This window comes from Barbus barbus (genome assembly GCF_936440315.1).
Source record: "Barbus barbus genome assembly, chromosome: 3".
Classification (NCBI taxonomy): Eukaryota; Metazoa; Chordata; class Actinopteri; order Cypriniformes; family Cyprinidae; genus Barbus; species Barbus barbus.
In genome coordinates, this window is record NC_136731.1 from 5122169 (window position 1) to 5146496 (window position 24328).

At 39.5% G+C, this 24328-nt stretch overlaps 1 protein-coding gene across 1 annotated transcript; it reads left to right on the forward strand.

The window, feature by feature from the left end:
* Positions 1-15469: 15469 nt before the first annotated feature.
* On the forward strand, positions 15470-16713 carry LOC306854903 (hemagglutinin/amebocyte aggregation factor-like). The gene is made up of 5 exons (XM_079393212.1): positions 15470-15529; positions 15618-15696; positions 16021-16209; positions 16295-16447; positions 16621-16713. The coding sequence occupies exons 1-5, from the start codon at positions 15475-15477 to the stop codon at positions 16664-16666; spliced, it is 522 nt and encodes a 173-aa protein (XP_079249338.1). The 5' UTR covers positions 15470-15474; the 3' UTR covers positions 16667-16713.
* Positions 16714-24328: the final 7615 nt, after the last annotated feature.

Here is a 24328-nt window from a genome sequence, read left to right on the forward strand (position 1 = left end):
GTTTAGTTGCCAGCAGTGTCGTTTTACAGATATAAAACACAAACTTCCCAGCCATTTATGCACAAAATATCTTTGATGCCTTTTTTTATAAACACACTCTTACTTTCTGCACTTTTCTTGAGGATGTCAGACAAAGTGACCTGCTTAGTTGTGTTGTTTTTTTATTTTATTTTATTTTTATTTATTTTTGCTGTTTAATTTTTAGCCTTTATTAGGGAATTTTTGATCTGTATGATCTATGGGAAAATAACACATGTGCACCTTTAGCAATAAACAGTTAAGCATGTTACGGTTACAATTTTTGTACTGGGTGCTTGATTTTTAAAACAAACCTTATGTAAGATGAGTTATGCAATCTCACTCAAGAAAATCCTAGCAATCCTTTTAGTGTATAATTGAATTATAAAGATGTTATTTCATACGTTTCCATTGATTGAGAGGCATTTCTGTGTTGTCCATAGAGTGATCTTAAGGCAGGGTCTCCGTCTCTTCCTCTGGTTTTCTGTGAACAGCAGGAGTTCAAGCGTCTCTGTAGCGCTGACACGTTTGTCTGGATGCAGAACGAGCATCCGCTCCAGAGCGTTCACCGCTGGAAAAAAACCCCAAAAAACTGTGAATGGCTTACCTTCTGAACTGGCTTTAAAGAAAATAGTGTTTAAGTCTTTCTTTGGTACTTTAGGTAGACCTCTGATGTGGTTTTTGGCCTGTTTGGGTGGATGAAGAAAACACGCATGCATCAGTTGTGCAAATGCATGTCTGCACGTGTGTGTATGCAATTCATTCTTCTGTAATACGCTCACATCTTGGCTTAGTAGCTTCGTGATGAAATCTGGTGCTCCTGTGATTTTCATGATTTCTCTCAAATCGTTCAAATCTACAAGTCTATGTCAAGGATTCAGTGAAAGAATAGAGGCAGTACAAGCACGTTTTTGCAGTAAACACGGAATTGATCTGTTTATTATTATCATAACCTTTATTTTACCAGGAAAAACACATTGAGATTAAAAATATCTTTTACAAGAGCATCCTGGCCAAGATTAACAGTAACACAGCTCACGGGGAGTTAACATAACATACAAAACATCAAGTAACATCCATAAATTACACACATGCACACAAACAAGCATATCAATACACAACTAGTCAAAACATCTACAGCCCAATGTTTCTGTCTCCAAGTTATTTAAAAACCCTTTAAAAATATCTAGTGACACCAGCTCCTTAAGCTTTAATTTAATTTGCTAATTATTCCAAGCAAAGGGAGCAGCAAATTTAAAAGACTTTTTTCCCAGTTCAGTACGTACCACTGGAACAGACAATAAGAAAAATTCCTGGAACCGAAGGCTATAATTGCAAACAGATTTTTTACAGATATAAGTATTAAGATATGAGGGGAAGTAAACCCAGGATAGATTTGTAGTTAAAAACGTGCCAGTGTTTTAACCTACGGATGGACAAAGCAGACCATCCAACCCGGGCATACAACTCACAATGATGAGTAAAGGTCTTAAGATTTGTTATAAACCTCAGTGCACCATGATAAACAGTGTCTATAGTATGTAAATTCTGAGAAGATGCATGCATATATATAACATCACCATAGTCCAATACAGACATAAAAGTGGCAGCAACAAGCTTCTTTTTTGCCTCAAAGGAAAGGCAGGATTTAATTCTGAAATAGAAGCTCAAGGTCACTTTCAATTTTCTCACCAATTGCTGGACATGGGGGCCAAAGGAAAGAGCATCATCAATTAAAAACCCAAGATACTTATACTGAGACACAAATTCAATCTCCAAACCTTGAGAAGTTATAATAGAAGGAGGATTATGAGGAATTGATTTTGATTTAGAAAACAACATACATTTTGTTTTATCTGCATTTAAAACTAGTTTTAGATCGAATAAGTTTCGCTGAACAATATTAAAAGCAAACTGTAACTGTGAAAGAGCCAGATTAGGTGTGGACGCTGAACTATATATTACTGTGTCATCAGCATAATAATGAAAATGTGTATTATTAACATTTTGATCAATATTATTAATATATATAGTAAATAGAAGCGGCCCTAGGACCGACCCCTGTGGCACACCTTTAGTTATATTAAATGAACTAGAAATAAAACCATCTGCCGGTATACACTGAGTTCTATTAGAGAGATAATTAATAAACCAACCAATAGCATCTTCAGATAATCCGATACTGACAAGACGTTGTATCAACAAAGTATGATCAACAGTATCAAATGCTTTGGACAGATCAATGAATAAAGCTGCACAGTGTTTCTTGTTGTCAACTGATTCAATAAAATCATTTAGTACTTTTAAGGCTGCAGTAGTAGTACTATGTTGTTTACTAAAACCAGATTGAAAATCAGACAGGATATTATTAACAGAAAAAAAGTCCTTTAGTTGATTATTAACAAATGATTCAAGGATTTTGGCAAGCACAGACAACTTTGAAATGGGCCGATAGTTATTTAGCTGTGTAGGAGCTCCACTTTTAAACAGGGGAAGAACAAAAGCTGATTTCCATATAGATGGAGTTTCATTTAAAACAAGAGAAAGATTAAAAATATAAGTCAAAGGAGGGGCAATAAAATCAGCGGCTAACTTTAAAAAATAAGGTTCCAATTTATCAGGACCTGCTGATTTTGAAACATCTAAAGATTTAAGAGCTTTGCATACCTCAGAAATTGCAACTGGTGAAAAACTGAATGCCTGACTAGACATACAATTCTCTGACTGAACAATTAAAGAGTTTGCATGAGCGCCATAAATTGAATCAAACGAAAAGAGGCTATAAAATGTTCATTGAAACAATTAAGCATTTTTTCTTTATCAATGACTGCGTGGGAGCCTTTCATAATACATGAAGGAAGTTCTATAACTTTATTATTTTCAGTTAATGATTTAACAATTTTCCAAAATTTTGATGAATTATTTAAATTATTAGAAGTTTGTATAAGCAAGTGCTCAGCTTTAGCTTTTCTGACTGCAACCGTGCATGCATTACGTAGTCGTCTAAAATCTAGCCAATCTGAATGTAAATCAGTTTTCGCCCATGCCAAGTTGCGCTCATGAAGCATATTTGATAAAAGAGGAGAAAACCATGCATTGTCCCTGCCCTTCAGCCTGTAGCTTTTAAGGGCAGCATGTTTATCAACTAGACCAGAAAAAATATTATAAAAGAATTCCCAAGCTATTTCAAGGTCAGGAATTAAATTAATTTGTTCCCACTCCAAGATATTCAAATCATGTGAAAAAATGTTTCATATCATGTTTTGTTATAACGCGTGGTTTGAATTTTGGAATTTTTGTATTTCTAACCGTTGCGATGACACAGTGGTCATTGATGTCATTCACAAATACAGATGCAGTTGAGTACTTGTGCGGAACATTTGTTAAAATTAAATCAATTAAAGATGATTTTTCTGGACATTTTAAATTCGGTCTAGTAGGACTATCAACAATCTGAAAAAGATTTAATGTATCACAGTAGTTTTTAAATACATCAGTTGGTGAGTGCAACCAATTCCAATTTAAGTCACCAAGAACTACTAATTCTTTAGCATCAAGATCTGAAAAAAGCTGGAATAAAGAAGGAAGAGCACTGCTATCAGCAGATGGAGTCCTATAGCAGCCAACAACCGTTATGCTGAGATGATTCGAAACCTCAAGATCAAGAGCTAAAAATTCAAACTGTTTACTCACCGATTTAGAAAAAGACATTTTAACATGAAACCTATTTTTTATAAAAATTGCTACCCCCCCCCCCCCCCCCCCCCCCCCACCCCTTTTTAGCCGGTCAATCCTATATACATTATAACCATTAATACAAATATCCTTGTCTAAAACAGATTTGTTCAGCCAAGTTTCAGTCAGGACAATCACATCCGCATCAGTTGACTGTGCCCAAATACGAACCATATCCATCTTAGTGATTAAACTCCGAACATTTAAATGAATAAAACCAAGTCCGAACCTTGATTTAAAATCCGCAGGTGTTTCAAAGCTTGGAGCAGAGGCAGAAACTGGGCCTGGATTAGATTCAACGTTTCCCGAAATCAAAAGTAATAAAACAATCAAGCACCTTTGCCTAAATGTTTTCATATTATAATCATTAGAAATTGTCTCTACTATTTAAAAATTCCAATGGGCATTTATGACGATTGTAAAATTATTTTGGAGAGCCATAATACTAGACAAACGGACCAAGTGTATGATGTAAAAACAGGACTGGAACATAAAAGACAGTCTGACACATGGTACCTCTAGTGCAAAGCCAGTTCCTCGATGCGCTGTGATCAAGAGTGCAGTCAAATGGGGATTGTCATGCCCGAGAAAATCACCTTCATTATTAAAATGGTTAGATAGACACGGCACCACAAAAAAAAAGAAGAAAAAACACAGCACTCGAGTCGATCCCTTAGTTTTTTTCTCCAAATGTTCCGAAAATACCCTCCATAGTAAATAGGCGAGTGCAATAGTGAAATCCGCTTCGTTTGAAATCCAGTCCAGTTATTCGCCCTCCTGGGAGGCTGGGACTGATGAAAGCAGCACTTGACGTCAGATGAAAACAGGAAGATCGACACAGTAAAACGGTGCTATGGAAACAATAAATTAATAAAATCAAGACTGGTAGGGTCCAAAACAAAAACAAGACCTAAAACCCCACCAAAGACAAAAAGAAGCACTTTCCTTCACATAGAAGGCTACACAGCACTTCCACAAGCAGCTCCGATAGCTTCCATGGTCCATCCAGGTACGGTAATCCAAATCCTCATAAAACCACAAAAGCGGTCAAAAAATGATTTTTGCTTTTCGCTTTTATTCAGCAATTAGTAGAAATAATCTGAAGTCTTCAGTCACAAATGAATCACAGGGAATAAATGAAGTCAGACAACACTCCCATGCGACTTAGTCAGCCATCTTGGACTTTATGTCATCTTGGACAGAATCATCCCAATTGTTTAATCCCTACTGTGGATTGTAGTAGTCAGTTCAGATGACTGGCTTTCAAATGTGCAGTGATAGCTACATGTAAATGCACAAGTAAAGAACAACATATTCTTTTTTCAGGAAATTAAATGTGTAAAAAAAAGGCATCAAAGATATTTTGTGCAGAAATGGCTGGGAAGTTTGTGTTTTATATCTGTAAAACGGCACTGCTGGCAACTAAACAGCTTAAACTTCTGCTAAAACATTATTAGGGATTATTATTTTTGGTAACACTTTAAATTAAGGTACACATTCACTAACTATTTGCTTATTACTAGCATATTAGCTGCTTATTAGTACTTATAAAGCACATATTAATGCCTTATTCTGCACGTCCATATTCTACGCCAAACAGACCATTAATATTTTTTCTTTAATAAACTCATAGTTACTGCTTATTGGGAGTGAATAAGGCAGTTGTTGAATGAGAATTATGATCTTAATATGCTTTGCTTATTATGGGGCCTCATAAGCTGGTAGTAGCAGAAGAATAGTCATTCACTCTTAATAACACTTAATAAATATAGTTTATTCTTATGTAACAACACGCATAACTACAAGTGTTAATTGTGTCTTTATTAAGTGTTAAATTAAGTCTGAATATGTTACTCATTATAAAGTGAGGTCTTGCTCATTACTAATTCACTAGTAGTTGGCCACTTACTAACCCATAACCGTTCCCTGTCAGAGAATTTATAGTGGACCCAGAAATACAGACAAACACAAATGGATAAGTTTTAGAGTTTATTTTCAGTTTCCTTAATGTTTCAGTTCTCAGGATGCTTGCAAGTATTCTTCAGGCCAGGGGGTGGCAACAGTGAGGTGAACAATAGATAGTGTTGGGAGTAGATGATCTGGAGGATCACAAGCTAGTTGAGCGCTTCCAAGCAGGAACTGTGAGAACTGGCTTACTGGTATCACCTTGATCAGGTTTTAGATGGTCTCTTGAGGTAGATGGGGTGACTGGCTTGGGAATTGAACCCCAGTCTACCACGTGACAGACAGAGGCATAGTCCACCTCTCCACACAGTAAAGTCTATCAAAGGATTCTGGAAGATGTTCTGAAGAGTAGTAGAAGAGTAAAGAACAAACAGGACTGAAAACAACACGATCCAACTTCCTCTATTCTTTTCTAGTCCCAAATCCAAAACAATAATTCCACAATCCACAATCCTGATGCAAAAATGAACTGACAATCCAGCTTCCAGAGCAGCAGATAAAAAGAGTCAAACTTACTGACTCTTGATGGGGGTTCAGGCAGAGAGAAAAAATCAGATTGAAGACAGGATCGAGTTCACACAGGCTTCAGGAATCAGAGTCAGGAACAGACTGGAATGTTCACCAATGAAATGATGAGACAATCTGGCAGAGGGGTAAGAGTGAGACTGACTTATATAGTTAGTGAGACAGGTGAAACCAATGAGGATAATTAAAAAGGAATTAAGAGATCAGGAACAAGAAGCTGGGTGCTGGTTGACAAAATAAGAGTTTAACAGAAAATAGTGGCAAAATCATGACAGTTCCCTATTCTAAAGCTGCCTCCATTACAGCACACAACTACTACAATTAACGAACCTTAGTCTTAAGTTTGCACCTTAAAAAAGGTCTCTGGTTACGCATGTAATCTTGGTTCACTGAAACGTGGGGAACAATATGGAAGATGCCGGCAGTGTCAAAGTGACCGATGTCTACTAGGGTTCACAGGTTATATTTCTATTCAATAACAGACCAAAGACAGCACAAGTAGAAACTTCTCCTTTAATCTAAACATGTATATAATTGTGCCATACAATGAACAACACAGTACCAATACTCAACCATACCATATGAACTAGTAGCTAATCTACTAAGGCTATAAAGAAATGTACTGCAGTCTGTATAAAACTGTGTATAAAACTTTATAATAGAACATTTTAGTGTGCATTAAATGATCCTAAACATAAAACACACACAGCACAATATAGCCTTGTTTTGTAGCTTAACTCACATTTTCAACAGTTCACACTTGTAGCAGAACAGAACCGAACAAATGACTCGCTGATATTTGGCGATGATGGAGGAATGTCATCATCGTCCGTATCACCTGAATTCTCATCACCCTCTTCCAAATTAACTGCTTTTGGTTGAGCTTTAATTAAATAGTGGACAGATATGGCAATTATCAGCTTGTTATGAAGAGAAAAGTCACAGCTTTCAATACAATGAAGTTTGCAAACACAAGGATTTGCTCACGTAAGAAATTGCATAATTTTTTCTTGCCATTCGATCTTGGCTTCAAGGAATTACACTTTGGACACTGACCCTTAAAAAAAGACAATTTGTGAGCAATTACCCAAAAAAATATTGAGATATAATTTTGTCAATATCACACACTTTGACATATATATCTCATCAAACAACACAGCCCTGGTAAGAATTCCAAGGGCAGTGCTTGGTTAGCACTTAACTTACCATTTTAGGTGCAAAAATGTTCACTCCTTCTTAGCTTCTTCACCCTTCAATCGCCAAAGCAAATGCGGAAGTCAGGGCACGTGTTCACAGCAGAAAATTCTTGTTCCCACTCCGACAATGTAGGTGACGGTAAAGCACCGCGACGCTGACTGACACCGTCCAACAGAGGAGAGTTTCCGCCTTTTTCATTTAATCGCTGATGCAGATGGGACATGATGTAATATTATGGGAAATAGGTAGCTTTGAATCAAGAAATGGGTAAATATGGTGTCACATTACGAGTTTTTGGGCCAAATTCTTTTTAGACAGTGCTCCAAGGAAATCCGTAAGTTCAGCAGGTGGTTAATGAAAGAAGGCCTAATTCGAAAATCAATAAAATGCCCCGGCTCTCATCAGGTTGAAACTACCCAATGAGCCAATATGGTGAGTATAACAACCACATGTATTAATTTTGTGCATATCATGGCTGTTGGACTGAAACCTCATATCTCCACATTTTCAGCTCTTCAAACTGTCAAACCTTACAGTCTCTACCACAGTGGTTCTTATACTTTTATAACAAGTACACCTTCAGAAAATATTTGGCTCTCCAAATACCACCATACTGGCCAACATTAAAATACAGTAGCGTAGCAGGCCTAATTATTCAGCTACAGGTTGGCACAGATAAAAAATGAGGCAGTTTTATTCCTAATAAGAATATTTATTGTTGTCAGCTACTTTAATATTGTAAATACACAGTTTGAACATTAACACTGCACAGTGCTTACAAACAGGTAAATAAAAAACTTAATGATAAATTAAAATGTGTTGTACCTAAAAGTTAAATAAAAACTGTACTGTACTTAAATGTAAAAATAAGAAAGAAAAAAAAGAAAAACTTTACTCAAATTTTTAAATTAAAACGTATTGAGTTTTAACATTAAAGTGCCCCGCCATATCATGAGTTATGAAAGGTTCATATTTTGGTTTTGGGAGTCCCCAACAACAAGTTGACATGCATGCAAGGTCAAAAAACACTTTCTTTGTCTTATAATATGCATTTAATTTTACCTTATTTGCTTAACAACTACCAAACGATTCGTTCAACGATAAATTTTTCCAAACCCCTCCTTTGATCGGTCGATTTCATTTAAAGCAGTGTTTGTGAACTTTTAACACTCCAAAAGCGGCACCTTGTGGCAAAGAAAGAATTTGCATTTTCAATCAGACCAAAGCGAAAATCAAGTTTTCCCAGGTCTGCGCGAGCAACAAGTGGGCGGGCAATATGCTAATGTTTCATGTTGACCTCAACATGGAACGGCTTGGGATTCATTTTAAAAACAACTTGTTTCAATGATTCAGAGTCAACTCTTTCTTTTGAGAGACAATAATTTATACACAGTGCACGTTCAGATTTAAAACCTTGTAGGATATTTACATTCAGAGCTGTGTTACACACTGCATGAAAGCTCATTTTCAAAAATCCATAATAGGGGCACTTTAATTTACATTTAATTTAGTGATTCCTCTGAGTACCACTAGTGGCACTCGTACCACACTTTGAGAACCTCTACCGTGAAGTGCCTCACACAGTTTAAGCATGTTATGCAATGGGGAATAAAGTAGTTCTTTAATCTATAATAACATGAAATTATGTCCAAATGACACAAAAACTTAGTGTCCATAGCCACAGTAAACTTTAAAACCTGCAAGTTGATGAAAATGCAATGCAATGCATTTACTGCTTCAGATTTGGCCATTCCAATGACGGGGGAAAAAAAGCCACAATATAAACTTTGACAACACAATGTTTAATAATAAACTTTTTTTTGGGAGGGGGGGATGTGAGGTTTGCGTCTGACAGCAACGTGACAATATCATATATCCCTTACCCTAACCTTTCAGCTACAACTGAATCCATTGGTTGGTTCTATTATTATGCTTTGTAATCATAAATTGCACAATATTACCGTTGGCAAAATAGTAGAAAACCGTATAAATTAAAGGCACAATACAAATCACACAGCTGTTTTTATTCATTCTTAATTTTCAGGATATGCAGAGATTCAAGTCACAAAGGAAAATCATTTGTGAAGTCCATCCGACATGGCTCCATGCTTGAGAACTGTCATATTTCACTTCAAACATGGATGCATTTCATCTATAGGTGAGCAGTTTTTACATTGTATAAAAACACATCATAGGTTTTCTCGGGTCGTAAAGTATGTACCGGACCATCTGACCCAAATCGCTTCTTACCTGAACCGAACTTGTAAAATTTTCAAATGTTATACACAAATGCCTGATATTTTAGCCTGAAACCTCTACCGTGTATATACAGTAGGAGGAGTTTGGTAGTTTAATATAATTCTTATTTAATATGCATTTGTTTTAAATAAAATATTGTTAAATCCAGCTGTATGTTCATTCATGGGTGCTGAGACTGACATGAGAAACAATTCCTTTCGATTATTTCATTATTCCTGAACTGTCCCAGATTTCTGATGACTGGGTTGAAAAGAACTAGAGAAATGTAACCGTGAATGAATCATTCAATTTGAATCCGTTTCAGAGAACTGGAAAAACTGTCCGTCAAATAAATATTTGTTTCATGATTCAGTGGAATAATTGGTTTGAACTGGAAACACAATGAGCAAACAGCATTAAGAAAATAAACAACTGAAAAGAGTGACTTTTTAAACTGTAATTCTGATAAGTGCTGTAAAAGGCCATTCACATTGAATACGGGTTTTACAGTGTCTAGTAACCTATACTGTCAAGTTACTAGCATTCTTCTCCATAATAGAAATGTGATATTGTTTAAAAGAATTAAGGTCTTCCCAGGTATATTTGTCAATTCCAGTACAACAGAGGACGAGCCAACAACAGGAGCACCTGGGTATTCGGAATGCTAGGCATCAAGGTTGAGAGGAGGAGACCTATTTTTAAAGTTGTGCATCATCGTTCAGCCAGACATCTCATGCCCCTCATAAAGAAGCACATTCGCCAGGGAAGCTCAGTCATTTCAGATGGATGGCGGTCTTACCGCAATCTTTAGAATGGGTTAGGTTAGGGTTATGTCAACCATAAAGAAAATTGTTGACCCTGTTACAGGTGCACATTCACAGAACCTCGAGAGACTTTGGGGAGTTTGTAAGTCAACTATTTGGAGACTAAGAGGAAACCGCACACAAAATATGTTGAAAGACCACTTGGATGTAATTGAGTGGACTTACTGGCGTGGGAACAATCACAGAAATGGACCACTTGGAATGCTTTTGCATGACATCAGGAAAATATATGAGGCCTACATGAAATGTACTTGCATATTGTTACAGGGCTGACGAGACGTGAGACGTACGGATCCATTTGCAAAGCTTTATTATAGGACATGGTCAAGACAGGCAGGGTCAAACAACAGCAGACAGGTATGTAGAGGGCAAGACAGAAGCGTGGTCAAGGAAACAGGCGTAGTCAACAATCGGCGTACAATATCCAAACAGGGCAAGGCAGAAAGAATAATCCAGGAACACGGGCAAGAATCAGAACACAGGAAAACCACGAGGAAAACTAGGAACGGAGAACGCTTTGTAGTGCAGACAGGCTAACAATACTCGGCAGTGAGCAATAGCAAGTCCCAGACTTAAATAGTGAGTGAGTGATTGAGAAATGATAATCAGGTGTGGGCGAGATAATGGTGAACAGCTGTGCGTGTCGTCAGTGCAATGAATTGTGGGAAATGGAGTCCAGTGTGTTGTGAGTGAAAAAGTCAATGTGGTGAACGGGTGACCTCTAGTGGTGGTTGACCGGGAGAGCATGGACCAGATTCGTGACATAGCCCCCCCCCAAAGAGCGGCTTCCAGACGCTCCCAAACAATCCAGGAGGGAGGTGAAGCAGAGGCGGAACAGGGGGAGGGACGGAGGGCCAGGCCCGCGAGGAAGTGGGAAGACCAGGGACTGAGGCAGAACCGGCAGAGCAGGAAACCAGGGCGGAGCCAGAGGCCAGGGAGGAGCGGACGGGACCGGAGCCCACCAGGGCGGAGCAGACGGGACCGGAGCCCACCAGGGCGGAGCAGGCGAGACCGGCGACCACCAGCCCCGAGCAGAGGACCACCACAAGGAGGCAGACAGGGCAGGAACCCATGACAGAGACTGGGATCTGGGGAGAACAAGGACAGAAAACACAGAGAGAGCAGAGACAGACAACACAGAGAGAGCCTTCATGGTCTCAGGAGCCGTGGCAGGGCAGGACGGGACCAGAGCGCACCTGGGTGGAGCAGGAGACCCCCAGAGCCAGACAGCTGACCACCACCGTGGAGCAGACAGAGCCAGAGCCCACCAGTGTGGAGTAGACAGGGCAGAGGATCTCCACGGTAGAGCAGATTGCTCAGGAAGCCATGGCAGGATCAGGGATCTGGGGGAAACAGAGACAGACACCACAGGGAGAACAGAGACAGACAACACAGAGAGAGTCCCCATGGTCCCAGGGGCCGTGACAGGGCAGGTCGAGAGTTCGTAGACGTCTCAATGGCCGTGGCAGGACAGGACGAGGATTCAAAGGCAGCCTCCATAGCCGTGACTGGGCAGGATGTGGATTCACAGACAGCCTCCATAGCCGTGACTGGGCAGGACAAGGATTCACAGGCGGCCTCCTTAGCCGTGACGGGACAGGGCGTGAGCTCACAGACGGCCTCTTTAGCCATGACGGGACAGGGCGAGAGCTCACAGACACAGACGGCCTCTTTAGCCGTGACAGGACAGGGCGAGGGTTCACAGACGGCCTCTTTAGCCGTGACAGGACAGGGCGAGAGTTCAGGAACGGTCTCCATGGCCGTGACAGGGCAGACAGTGAGTTTGGGAATGGCCTCCATGACCATGACAGGGCAGACAGTGAGTTCAGGAACGGTCTCCGTGGCCGTGACGGGGCAGACAGTGAGTTCAGGAACGGTCTCCGTGGCCGTGACGGGGCAGACAGTGAGTTCAGGAACGGTCTCCGTGGCCGTGACGGGGCAGACAGTGAGTTCAGGAACAGCCTCCGTGACAGGGTAGACCGTGAGTTCAGGAACGGCCTCCATGGCCGTGACAGGGTAGACCATGAGGTCTGGAACGGCCTCCATGGCCGTGACAGGGCAGACCATGAGTTCAGGAACGGCCTCCGTGGCCGTGACATGAGAACTGGATTCTCGGGATTCGGGAGTAGGTGCCACCACTTCGGGAGGTTCTGCAGCGGAAGCCGCCACCTCTGGAGGCACGGGAGCAGACTCGTGAACAGGAGAGACCTCAGGAACAGACTCGTGGACAGGTGAGGCCTCAGGAGCACAGTGTGCAGCCCACACACTCAAAATGGCGACCGCCATAACGGGAAGCACTGAGGTCAGGTGAATAGTCTCTGTAACAGCCAGGGTTGAGGCCCTGGGAATGCCAGCTACTCGCACCGACGTCAGTGGTGGGTCCATCACACTGGATATCAGAACTCGAAGGACTGACCTTGAATCTGTGGTAACAGCCTCTGGCAGTTCGGTGGAGGCGTGAAGAGACTCTGGCTGGAGCACTGAGGCGTGGTGTGACTCTGGCTGGAGCACTGAGGCGTGGTGTGACTCTGGCTGGAGCACTGAGGCGTGGTGTGACTCTGGCTGGAGCACTGAGAACTCTGGCTGGAGCACTGAGACGTGGTGTGACTGGCTGGAGCACTGAGACGTGGTGTGACTCTTGCTGGAGCACTGAGACGTGGTGTGACTGGCTGGAGCACTGAGACGTGGTGTGACTGGCTTGACAGCGATGACGTGAGCAGACTCTGGCTTGACAGCGGAGACGTGAGCAGACTCTGGCTTGACAGCGGAGACGTGAACAGACTCTGGCTTGACAGCGGAGACGTGAGCAGACTCTGGCTTGACAGCGGAGACGTGAGCAGACTCTGGCTTGACAGCGGAGACATGAAGGGGTGTTGTGGTTACCGCCATTTTGCGAGTGAGTGCGGTGTTGCGTTCCTCCGAAACACCCACAGTGAATGAAGAGCCCACACACAGCAAAGCATAGTCCATAAATTGACTGAGTGACGCACGGGGACCCTCACGGATTAACTGTCGTTTGAGTGGCTGATTAATGCCCTTACAAAAAAAGTCTATTAGTGCATAGTCCGGCAGATCAGAAAAATAAGCAAGATCTAAAAACTCTTGTATGTATTCCTCGAGCGGTCTCGGACCCTGCTCGAGGGTTAACAACAGTAGTGCAGTGTCCATACCTGGCCAATGTCTACTAGCAAAGCCGCTGGATCCTCTTACGGCCGAGTATTCTGTTACGGGGCTGACGAGACGTGAGACGTATGGATCCATTTGCAAAGCTTTATTATAGGACATGGTCAAGACAGGCAGGGTCAAACAACAGCAGACAGGTATGTAGAGGGCAAGACAGAAGCGTGGTCAAGGAAACAGGCGTAGTCAACAATCGGCGTACAATATCCAAACAGGGCAAGGCAGAAAGAATAATCCAGGAACACGGGCAAGAATCAGAACACAGGAAAACCACGAGGAAAACTAGGAACGGAGAACGCTTTGTAGTGCAGACAGGCTAACAATACTTGGCAGTGAGCAATAGCAAGTCCCAGACTTAAATAGTGAGTGAGTGATTGAGAAATGATAATCAGGTGTGGGCGAGATAATGGTGAACAGCTGTGCGTGTCGTCAGTGCAATGAATTGTGGGAAATGGAGTCCAGTGTGTTGTGAGTGAAAAAGTCAATGTGGTGAACGGGTGACCTCTAGTGGTGGTTGACCGGGAGAGCATGGACCAGATTTGTGACACATATACTGTAGATAGCAAGTTGATTTTTATACTACTACTGTTTCAACACACTGAATGTACTGTTTTCATGTTTAAATGCCTTAAATGTAGAAGTTGACCCAACATTTATTTTCAGTCAAGGACTGAGACCCTGAGAAAAAAAGACATGAAAATCCAGTCAACTTCTTCCACTGATGGAGTATTCAAATGCTAGTTTTCAACTTTCAGTTTAAATATGTAATGTTTGGAAGTACTGTATGAAAAATTGAAAATATGTATTTGTTTTTGTTACATTTAGAGTGCTAAATAGAAATGTGCCATACTGTTTACAGCAGCACATTTGTTCTTGGCCATAAAAAGTTATAATAGGTTTGTAAATCACAGAAGTTGTCTTACATTTAAGGATATATTTCTACTTGTGCTGTCTTTGGTCTGTTGTTGAATAGAAATATAACCTGTGAACCCTAGTAGGCATCGGTCACTTTGACACTGCCGGCATCTTCCATATTGTTCCCCACGTTTCAGTGAACCAAGATTACACCAGAGACCTTTTTTAAGGTGCAACCTTAAGACTAAGGTTTGTTAATTGTAGTAGTTGTGTGCTGTAATGGACTTACTAATTGTGAAGAGGAGGCAGCTTTAGAATAGGCAACGGTTATGGGTTAGTAAGTGGCCAGCTACTAGTGAATTAGTAACGAGCAAGACCTCACTTTAGAAAGAGTAACATATTCAGACTTAATTTAACACTTGTAGTTATGCGTGTTGTTACATAAAATAAACTATATTTATTAAGTGTTATTAAGAGAGAATGACTATTCTTCTGCTACTACCAGCTTATGAGGACCATAATAAGCAAATCATATTAAGATCATAATTCTCATTCAACAACTGCCTTATTCACTCCCAATAAGCAGTAACTATGAGTTTATTAAAGAAAAACTCTTAATTAATGGTCTGTTGGGCGTAGAATATGGACGTGCAGAATAAGGCATTAATATGTGCTTTATAAGTACTAATAAGCAGCTAATACGCTAGTAATAAGCAAATAGTTAATAGTGAATGTGTACCTTAATTTAAAGTGCTACCTTATTTTTTAGCACAGCATGTGTATTTATAAAAAATAACCTTGTTGTATGAAATCAGTCCCACCTGTTCAAACATGATTAGATCCCATGTGTTAAATAACAGACTGACCTTACATAACATGTGACCAAAAGGTCTTTATAAAAAGCATACCTTTCTCTCAAGTTTCTCACAACAACGCCATGGGGAGAGCTGCTTTGTTAATCCTGCTGACGGGTCTCTTGGCCAGTGGACAAGGTGAGAAACTTTATGAAAAACTGTTTTTACAAACTGATGGAAATGCTTGTCAAGTTGTTAAGTGTTCGGTCTGAATAAAATCCCACAGAGTTACGCTGGGAAAACGGCTATGACGAGCCTCTAGATTTTGACTGCCCTGCAGGACAGTCCATATCCTACATAAAGAGGTGAGTAAAAAGCTGACTGTACTTCTGTAAAGGTATAGATACTGTTAAAATGCTGTACTAAAGTAAAAGTCAAAACATCATGGGTCAATGTGGTCTACAAAAACGTGGATCAGTGGATGTAGTTTACACTAAGATGGAAGTTATTGGCCATAAAATATGCTTGGTTATTTTTAACCCCAGAAAAGTGGAGTCAATATTCCATTTCAAAGGAATTGAACATTCTCAAAAATAATACTACAGTAACGAAACAGAACATATAATGAGAACATCAAGCTGATAATTCAGTTGCCTCTTACTGTTTCCTTGCCTAATGAACAAACCAAGCCAACATGATAATACTCGTGAGGACCGGATGTGGGAGTTCGGCTGTAAAAACACCTTTGATACTGGCAGAGAGTGTTTCTTGTCACCTTACGTCAATGATTTTGACCAAGCGTTCACCTATGAGTGTCCACCGCACCACATCATCACAGGAATGGCCAGCTACCACGGCAATAGGCAGGAGGACAGGCGGTGAGCTCTGATTTTGGACTGATTTTGATGTTTTGTGTGAGTTCACCTGAGCTAATGTCAATTATACTCTTTTTTTTCCACACAGCTGGCAGTATTACTGCTGTAGAGGTAAGGGCTACTGTACTAATAACTGCCAGTGGACGACTTACGTGAACTGGTTTGATGAGGCCTTCCACTGGAGCGTACCAAACCAAAGCTACCTGGTGGGTGCTGAAAGCTACCATGCAAATAGACAAGAGTAAGTAAAGTAGCAAATTTGTAATATTTTCAGATCTTTTCTCTCTTGAATATTTTGAGTTGAAGGTTTTCGGTAGACAGTAAAAAGGTGATGCAAATGTGATACAGGAAACCTAACTGCATGTAAAACTGTATTTTTCAACGCTAACACGATATCTTTTTTAATGTTTTCAGAGACAGGCGCTGGAAGTACAAGTATTGTGCTAAAGTACAATGCTGAGATTCTCAAATGCAAATCATCTCAAATCTGAAATAAACACAAGATGGAAAAGTAACGTCATCATTATTGACCCAAGAATTCATGAGTGTCATGAAGTACTGAAGCCATTAGTGGAAACAAAATCAGTACTTTTGCAATTATCAATAAAATTTCCAGATGCTAATATTTTTAGATTATTATTTTTATTATGGTTTTTGCAGACATGAACAAACAATAACAGACAAACAGACCCTTCATATAACAACAAACTGTGCAGTGTGTAAAATGAAGCACAAAAATCTGACAAAAAAGTAGTAGTAGTATGGCGGTATACAAGACCAACATATCATACCAAAAATAATTACAATCCAATCTAAAATAAAATAATACATCATTGGTCCTTGTAGCTCAACAGAAAAGTAAAAACTGGTTCCCACATTTTGTCAAATTTTTCAGAGTTCCCAGAGATGGTATATCTGATTCTTTCAAGATGTAAAGTAGAAGTAAGACCAGTTAACCAGTCAGAAAAGAGAGGCCTAACATTTTTCTTCCACAAAAGCAAAATAACTTTCTTAGCTACAATCATACCATATTGGATGGGTAACCGTACTTTCAGGCTGAGAGACTCAAGCAAATCTGACCAACCAAGAATTGCTATCATTGGGTCGGGGAGTAAAACACAGTTATAGACCTTGGCAAAGAACTGGAATATTTCTATCCAAAAATTCTGAATTTGTACACAGAACCAGAAAAGATGTGCCAGGGTACCCTCAGCAACTTTACACTTATCACACATGGGGGAGACGGAAGGATAGAATCTGCTGAGCTTCGTTTTAGAATAGTGAAGTCTGTGTAAAACCTTGTATTGAATAAGTTGGTGTCTTGAATTTATAGAACATGAATAAACAGATAAAAGACATTTATCCCAGTCAGTCTCAGTAATCTGAATTCCTAAGTCTTCTTCCCAAGCAGCTTTCAAATAAAGGGAGGAGAAGTTTATTTCATCTTTAAAAGCATTAACAAATAAAGAGGTTAAACCCCTAACATCTGGAGAATTTGAAAATAAATCAAATATTTTGCTTTCTAAAGACAAAACTGCAAAATCTGAGATACTTAAACGAACATAGTTCCGGACTTGAAGATATCGAAAAAAATGAGAAGGAGGAAGACTGAATCTCTCACTGAGCTGTGAAAAAGAGGCAAAAGACTTATTAATGTATAAATCTTTAACAATGACAATTCCTTTGTCTTGCCATTCCTTAAAAACTTTATCTGTAAGAGAGGGTTTAAATGCATGATTGTAACAGATAGGAGTAAGTGAGGAAGTATTTAGTAACTTATATACCTTCCTGTTTTGGTACCATATTTTAATAGAGTTATTAAGGATTAAATTATTTTTGGGAACCTCTTTAGTAGGCAGGGGGGCTGAAAAAAGCAAAGCAGAAAGAGAAGAATGGAAGGCACTTTGTTCTATTGCTAACCAGGAGGGAGTGTTTACTTGAACAATGCCTGGAAAAGAATCCCGCCAATACATTAAAACTCTGCAATTCGCTGCCCAGTAATACTGGCGAAAGTTAGGCAAACCCAGACCCCCCAAATGCTTAGGTTTATGCAAATGAGTCTTGGATATACGAGCATTTTTAAAACCCCATATGAAAGGCATAATAATGGAGTCAAGAGTTTTAAAAAATGATTTGGGTAGGAAAACGGGTACATTTTGAAAAAGATATAAGAATCTCGGAAGGGTCACCATTTTAACTGCATTGATGCGGCCGATCATTGATATAGGGAGTGATCGCCATCTTTCTATGTCCTGCTTCAAGTTGTCTAGCAGCGTGAGAAAATTTAATTTAACTAAATCCGTTGGATTCTTAGGAACAACCACACCAAGGTATTTTATCATATCCGGAGCCAATCTAAATGGCATACTCTGCATGAAGACTGAATCTATATTATTGCCAATGGGCATAAATTCACTTTTTTGCCAATTAACCGAATAACCTGAAAAGTTACTAAAAGAGTTTAATAAATCCAACAAGGATGGAACAGAGTGCTCCGGATCTGAAAGGTATAAAAGAACGTCATCAGCATAAAGAGATATGATATGATCTACCTGACCTATGCTTAAGGGTGGAATCTGCGGATGTTGTCTAATAGCGATAGCCAAAGGTTCTATGGCAATGGCAAACAACAGGGGAGAAAGTGGGCACCCCTGTCGTGTGCCCCTATGTAACTCAAATTGTGGCGATCTATCAAAATTAGTTAAAACCGATGCAGATGGATGATGATACAACATACTGACCCAAGACGAAAACCTATCTCCTAAATTAAATTCTTTAATGGTAGTTAAGATATATTTCCATTCCACTTGATCAAAAGCTTTTTCTGCATCTAACGCAATAATTGCCAATTTAGAGTAAGATTTTTGCTTGGAATAGATTATATTTAGAAAATGTCTAACATTGAAAAAGGAGAATCTGTTAGGGACAAAGCCGACCTGGTCGGGTTGAATAATAGTTGAAATACATTTGTTTAATCTAGTTGCCAAAATTTTGGTGAACACTTTTAGATCAGTATTAAGAAGAGCAATTGGACGATAAGAGGACACATTAGTTTCGTCCTTGCCTTTCTTAAGAAGTAAAGAAATATTGGCGAGGTAGAGAGAAGGAGGAAATTTTTGCTTACAAAAAGAATGATTTAACATCCGCAACATAAGGGGTGCAATTTTACCAGCATACTGTTTATAAAATTCGATACAAAAGCCGTCAGGGCCAGGAGCCTTCCCGTTAGGGAAGGCATTAAACGCATCCAGTATCTCTTGAAGAGTAATGTCAGCATTTAACATTTCCTGGTCAGCCTCACTTATTTTTGGAAGAGGAAGCGAATGAAGAAAGTCTACAATAGCTTCTGAAGATACAGATGTTTTGGATTTGTACAAATCTGAATAAAATTCCATAAAACGATTGTTAATGTCCTTTGGATTAGTCAAAATTTTACCATCTTTATCAGCAATGTTATGAATTGATCTACTAGCATACAAACCCCTTAACTGCTGAGCTAATAGTTTATCTGGTTTATCCCCAATCTCGAAATGTCTTTGTTTAATTTTTAACAACGTCTTGTTTACCTGATCCAAAGTAATCTTATTGTATTCATATTTAAGTGACATAATATCATTTAAGACACATGGGTCTGCGGTATCCCTATATAATTTTTCCAGTTGGGTAAGACGGGCATCTATCTCCACTAAGCGTTTTTGTCTGAGTTTCTTTGCTGTTGACTCATAAGAAATTATATGTCCTCTCATTACTACTTTAAAAGTTTCCCATAACACAGAGTCAGAAACATCGCCTTTATCATTGATCTCAATAAATTCTGTCAAAGAGTCTGAAATATGCTGACAAAATTTCACATCTGAAAGGAGGTAAGAATTAAATCTCCAGTTATAACTTGGCGTTGCCCAACCAAAGTCAAAAGATACTGTAACAGCGGAATGATCAGAAATCAGTATGTTATGGTATTTAGATGCAGAGACGTTAGTTAATAATTTAGAGTCTATAAAGAAATAATCTATTCTCGAATATGATTTATGGACATGAGAAAAGAAAGAATACTCCTTATCAATAGGATGGTGTAGCCTCCATATATCAATAATATTCAATGACTCGGTCAGATGTTTAATAACTGATGTACAGTTAAGGGAAGGATCTGAACGAAAAGGAAATTTATCCAAAACCGGATCCAATATGCAGTTAAAGTCGCCACCAACTATAAAGTGAGTATCAGTAAGAGACGGTAGAAAACCGAAAACCGAAAAAGCCGGATCGTCATAATTAGGGGCATAGAGGTTTAAAAAAGTAAAATGTTTGGAGGCAATTAATCCAGTAACAAGAACATAACGACCGTTAGGGTCTGTTAACGTGGATATATGTTTAAACGGAACTGAATTACGAAACAATATTGCAACACCTCTGGCCCTGCATGAAAAAGTAGACTGAAAAACCTGGGAAATCCAATTGCATTTCAAACGATTCTGTTCCCCATGTTTAATGTGGGTCTCTTGTAAAAAAATTATGTCAGCGGAAATAGAGCGCAAATATGAAAACACTTTAGCTCGCTTCCCCTGACTATTCAAGCCGCGCACATTCCAGCTTGCTAAAGTAACACCGCCACCTTGTGATGAAGTTATATTATGTGCCATTTTACAGGATACACAAACTTAACTGCAGTAACGGAATCGCACAGATAAAAAGAAGGGTAAACAGAGATCAACGACATTAAACACAGATTACATCCCCCCACCCTCCAGCCGCCTCCCCAAACCAAGCGGTATAAGAAACCCATATATACAGAGGAGCCAAAAAGTGACACAAAGATCAACGGTTTAACAAAAAACAAAACGAAACAAATGGCAGGAAAAAGCCTAAAGCTAAACTGCTCTTCAAATCCCCACGAACATTTAAATTATGACAAAAAAAGACACAGAACGGTCGTCAAATAAAAATACAATGAATGCTATGTGTCGCAAACTTATGCTCATAACAAAATAAAGATGGAAAATAACAAGCATGCAGATCAGACTGGTTAGCATCACTCACAAAGGTCCCGCAGTCGATAAAGAACAAAACACTTAAAAGTCATCAAGTCTTGCCCAACCTTTTAACTGCTGACACACCATAATTATGCAGACTACACAGAGTTGACCTCAGCTGTGATAGAGTCAACAAAGGCTTGAGCCTTCTCCGCGGAATCAAAAACATGTTTAGATGAGTTGTGAGTCACGAGAAGGCGAGCAGGGAAGAGCAACCCATAACGAACATTAGCCTCCTTGAGCCTTTTCCTCACGTCGTTGAAAGCTTGGCGCTGCTTCAGAACCTCAGAGGTGAAGTCGGGGAAAATCAGAATGCGCGCTCCGTTGTACATCAGGGGCGAAGACAGCCGTGCAAGACGTAGAATCTTCTCTTTATCAGGATAGTGATGCAGTCTGGCCACCATCGTCCGAGGACGGGATCGTGCGTTGCCAACCGGGCCCGTACGATGGGCTCGGTCAATCTTCAGAGGTTTTGAAAAGTTACTGGCGCCAAGAATGTGCACAAGAAAGTCAGCAACAAACTGAGTCGGGTGACCCTCCTCCACTTTTTCAGGCAGACCTATGATCTTAATATTTTGCCGCCGCGAGCGCCCTTCAAGATCATCCAACTTAGATGTCAAAGATTTGCATGTTTCAAACCAGTCACGGCAATGAGCCTCAAGTTCAGAAATACGGCCCTCATAATCTGTACTGGCCTTTTCGAGTTCCGTAACTCGTGAAGTAACTTCCGACAGCGAGGCCAATGTCTGAGACACCGTAGATTCCAAAGAATCGAATTTTTCATTCATGGAGCCGTTCATTGATTTGATAGCCTCCATAATGTCAGCGAGGTTAACAGGGTCTGTGGAGTTAGCAGCGGCCTGTGCGTCGTCAGACTGACAGGCACCTTGTTCACCTGCTTCCTCAGCTGATTTGTCTCCTTTCTTTGATTTGGGCTTAGTCATGCCGTTTGCGATGGTAATGAGCAAACTTTAACAATGAAATTATTGGTGAAAATAAGATATAATCAAGGGAAATGAAGAGCACAAAAAAACACGTCTACTCCATGTGGAACTCACTAGCGCCCCCCAGATGCTAATATTTTGACTAATAATAATAATTTCCATTTCATAAAATAATAGCGTTTGAACCGTATTTAGCATATGATTACTTTTTATGGAACAGACTCTGAGACAACTCTGAATTTTCTAAAAATAAACAAATATTATACCAATAATAACAACATCTATGAAAGGTTAACATTAGTGCTAATGTAGTGATAAATAACTAATCACACATGTTTTATGTAATTAATTGCTTATTAATATATTTATGGTATCATCATTTCACAGTGAACCTCCAAATTAATAAAACAACATAAAGATGGCATGTTTTAAATATGGTTTAATAGCATTTTTACTAGGTACGTACTATTAATGAAGGCCAGTATCATTGATACCAGTAATTTTACTGGTATCTCTGCATTAATTTCGCCTCAATTTTAGCCATTAATTATAGCCATTCAACATTACATTATACTTGAAAGCCATTATTTTTAACACTTAATAGGCTCTGAAAAAATATGACTTTTAATGTAATTGAACTTAAAACAGTCTTTGCATAAACTATAAATTGGACAAACTATGAAATTAATAGAAATTCATCTTTATTCAAATTACAAAATTTTATCAGCGAACATACAATCACTTATACATGGGAAAGGCTAAATGATAGTTGATAGATGAAGCCATCAGGAAAACCAGAGAATGCAGTTATGGAGAAAGTCATTTAACCACCTGAGTAAAACCATCAGTGCCATTTATAATGGGGTCTATAACTTTTAACTAAACCTCTGTTTCGTTTAGTTAAATGTTATACTTGCACTGCCTTTGGTTGGGTCGAGTGTCTGGAATGCAGTCTCAGATGAAAGTCTTAATGTTTTCAAAGTTTTGGACTCCCGATCACGTTCTTCCGGGTTGAAGAGTAATGAATTCCAAAAATGTTCTCAGGTAGAAATGTTCTTCCAAGTTTTGAATGGAAAAGAGCTAAGAAAGAGATCATTCTGAGGTCCAAGGAGCTTGGTTGAATGGAAAGACAAGGCCGCAAAGGCCTGGCACAAAAACTTACAGGGTCAGAAAAAGTTCTAGCTCACATCCTCTTAGGATCTAACAGAACCGCAGACTGCTTGGGCATCTCTGAATTGGGAGCTTTATCTGCTATAGGGGTCACACCTCTGGGGAGTCAAATACTCAATAGAGTCCTGGATTTTTGGAGGGAAAGTTTTACGATCCTTTGTCTCTGAACATGGTAATTTGCATAAGTAATTCAGCTGGGTTAATGCACAAACTTCTAAAGATTCTTAGGACACTAATGTGTTGCATAGGTATCAACATGTAATATTCACTCTCAATTAGATCATCCAAAGACGAATTGATAGAGACTAAACATGATGCAGCTAAAGTGATATTAACTAGTGATCTATCATAAGCATGCAGAAAATGATGTACAACACACAAAAACATATACAAGAACAGTAATAATATACACAATGACCTGAATATATGCGTGTGTGTTCATTCAAAGATATGAATTAATTAGAGAAAATTACATTTTATGACGCAATGCGTCTTTCCTAAGAGGAAGTGTTGCTCTACCCGCATTCTTTTGAGCAATAAAACAAGTGTTATCAGGCCTGGAGTCATTGACAGACATACCAGCACCAGTATGTGTATTAGGTGGGGAGTCTGTGACCATTTGTTAATCTAATAACTAATTGAGTTGTTAAATCAAATGCAAAATTGTGTGTCTGATTGATCAAAACGCTACATTGCCATGTAAAAACATACTAGATACTTCGGTTGCCATCTCTCAATCAAAAGATCTAAAGACAACCATTGCCTACTGCAACCACAATAGTGCGATTGCATAAGGCTTCAGCATTTCGGAGAAAGGGTTTCTTGTTTCAAAACAACAACGCATTTTCTGCTCTCAGGGAAGCATGGTTACACGAATAACCTGAGATGTTTCTAAAATACTCAAACCAGCTGTCTGGCACCAACAACCACGCAAAGTCCCCATTCTGATGCTCAGTTTAAACTTCAGCAGATTGTCTT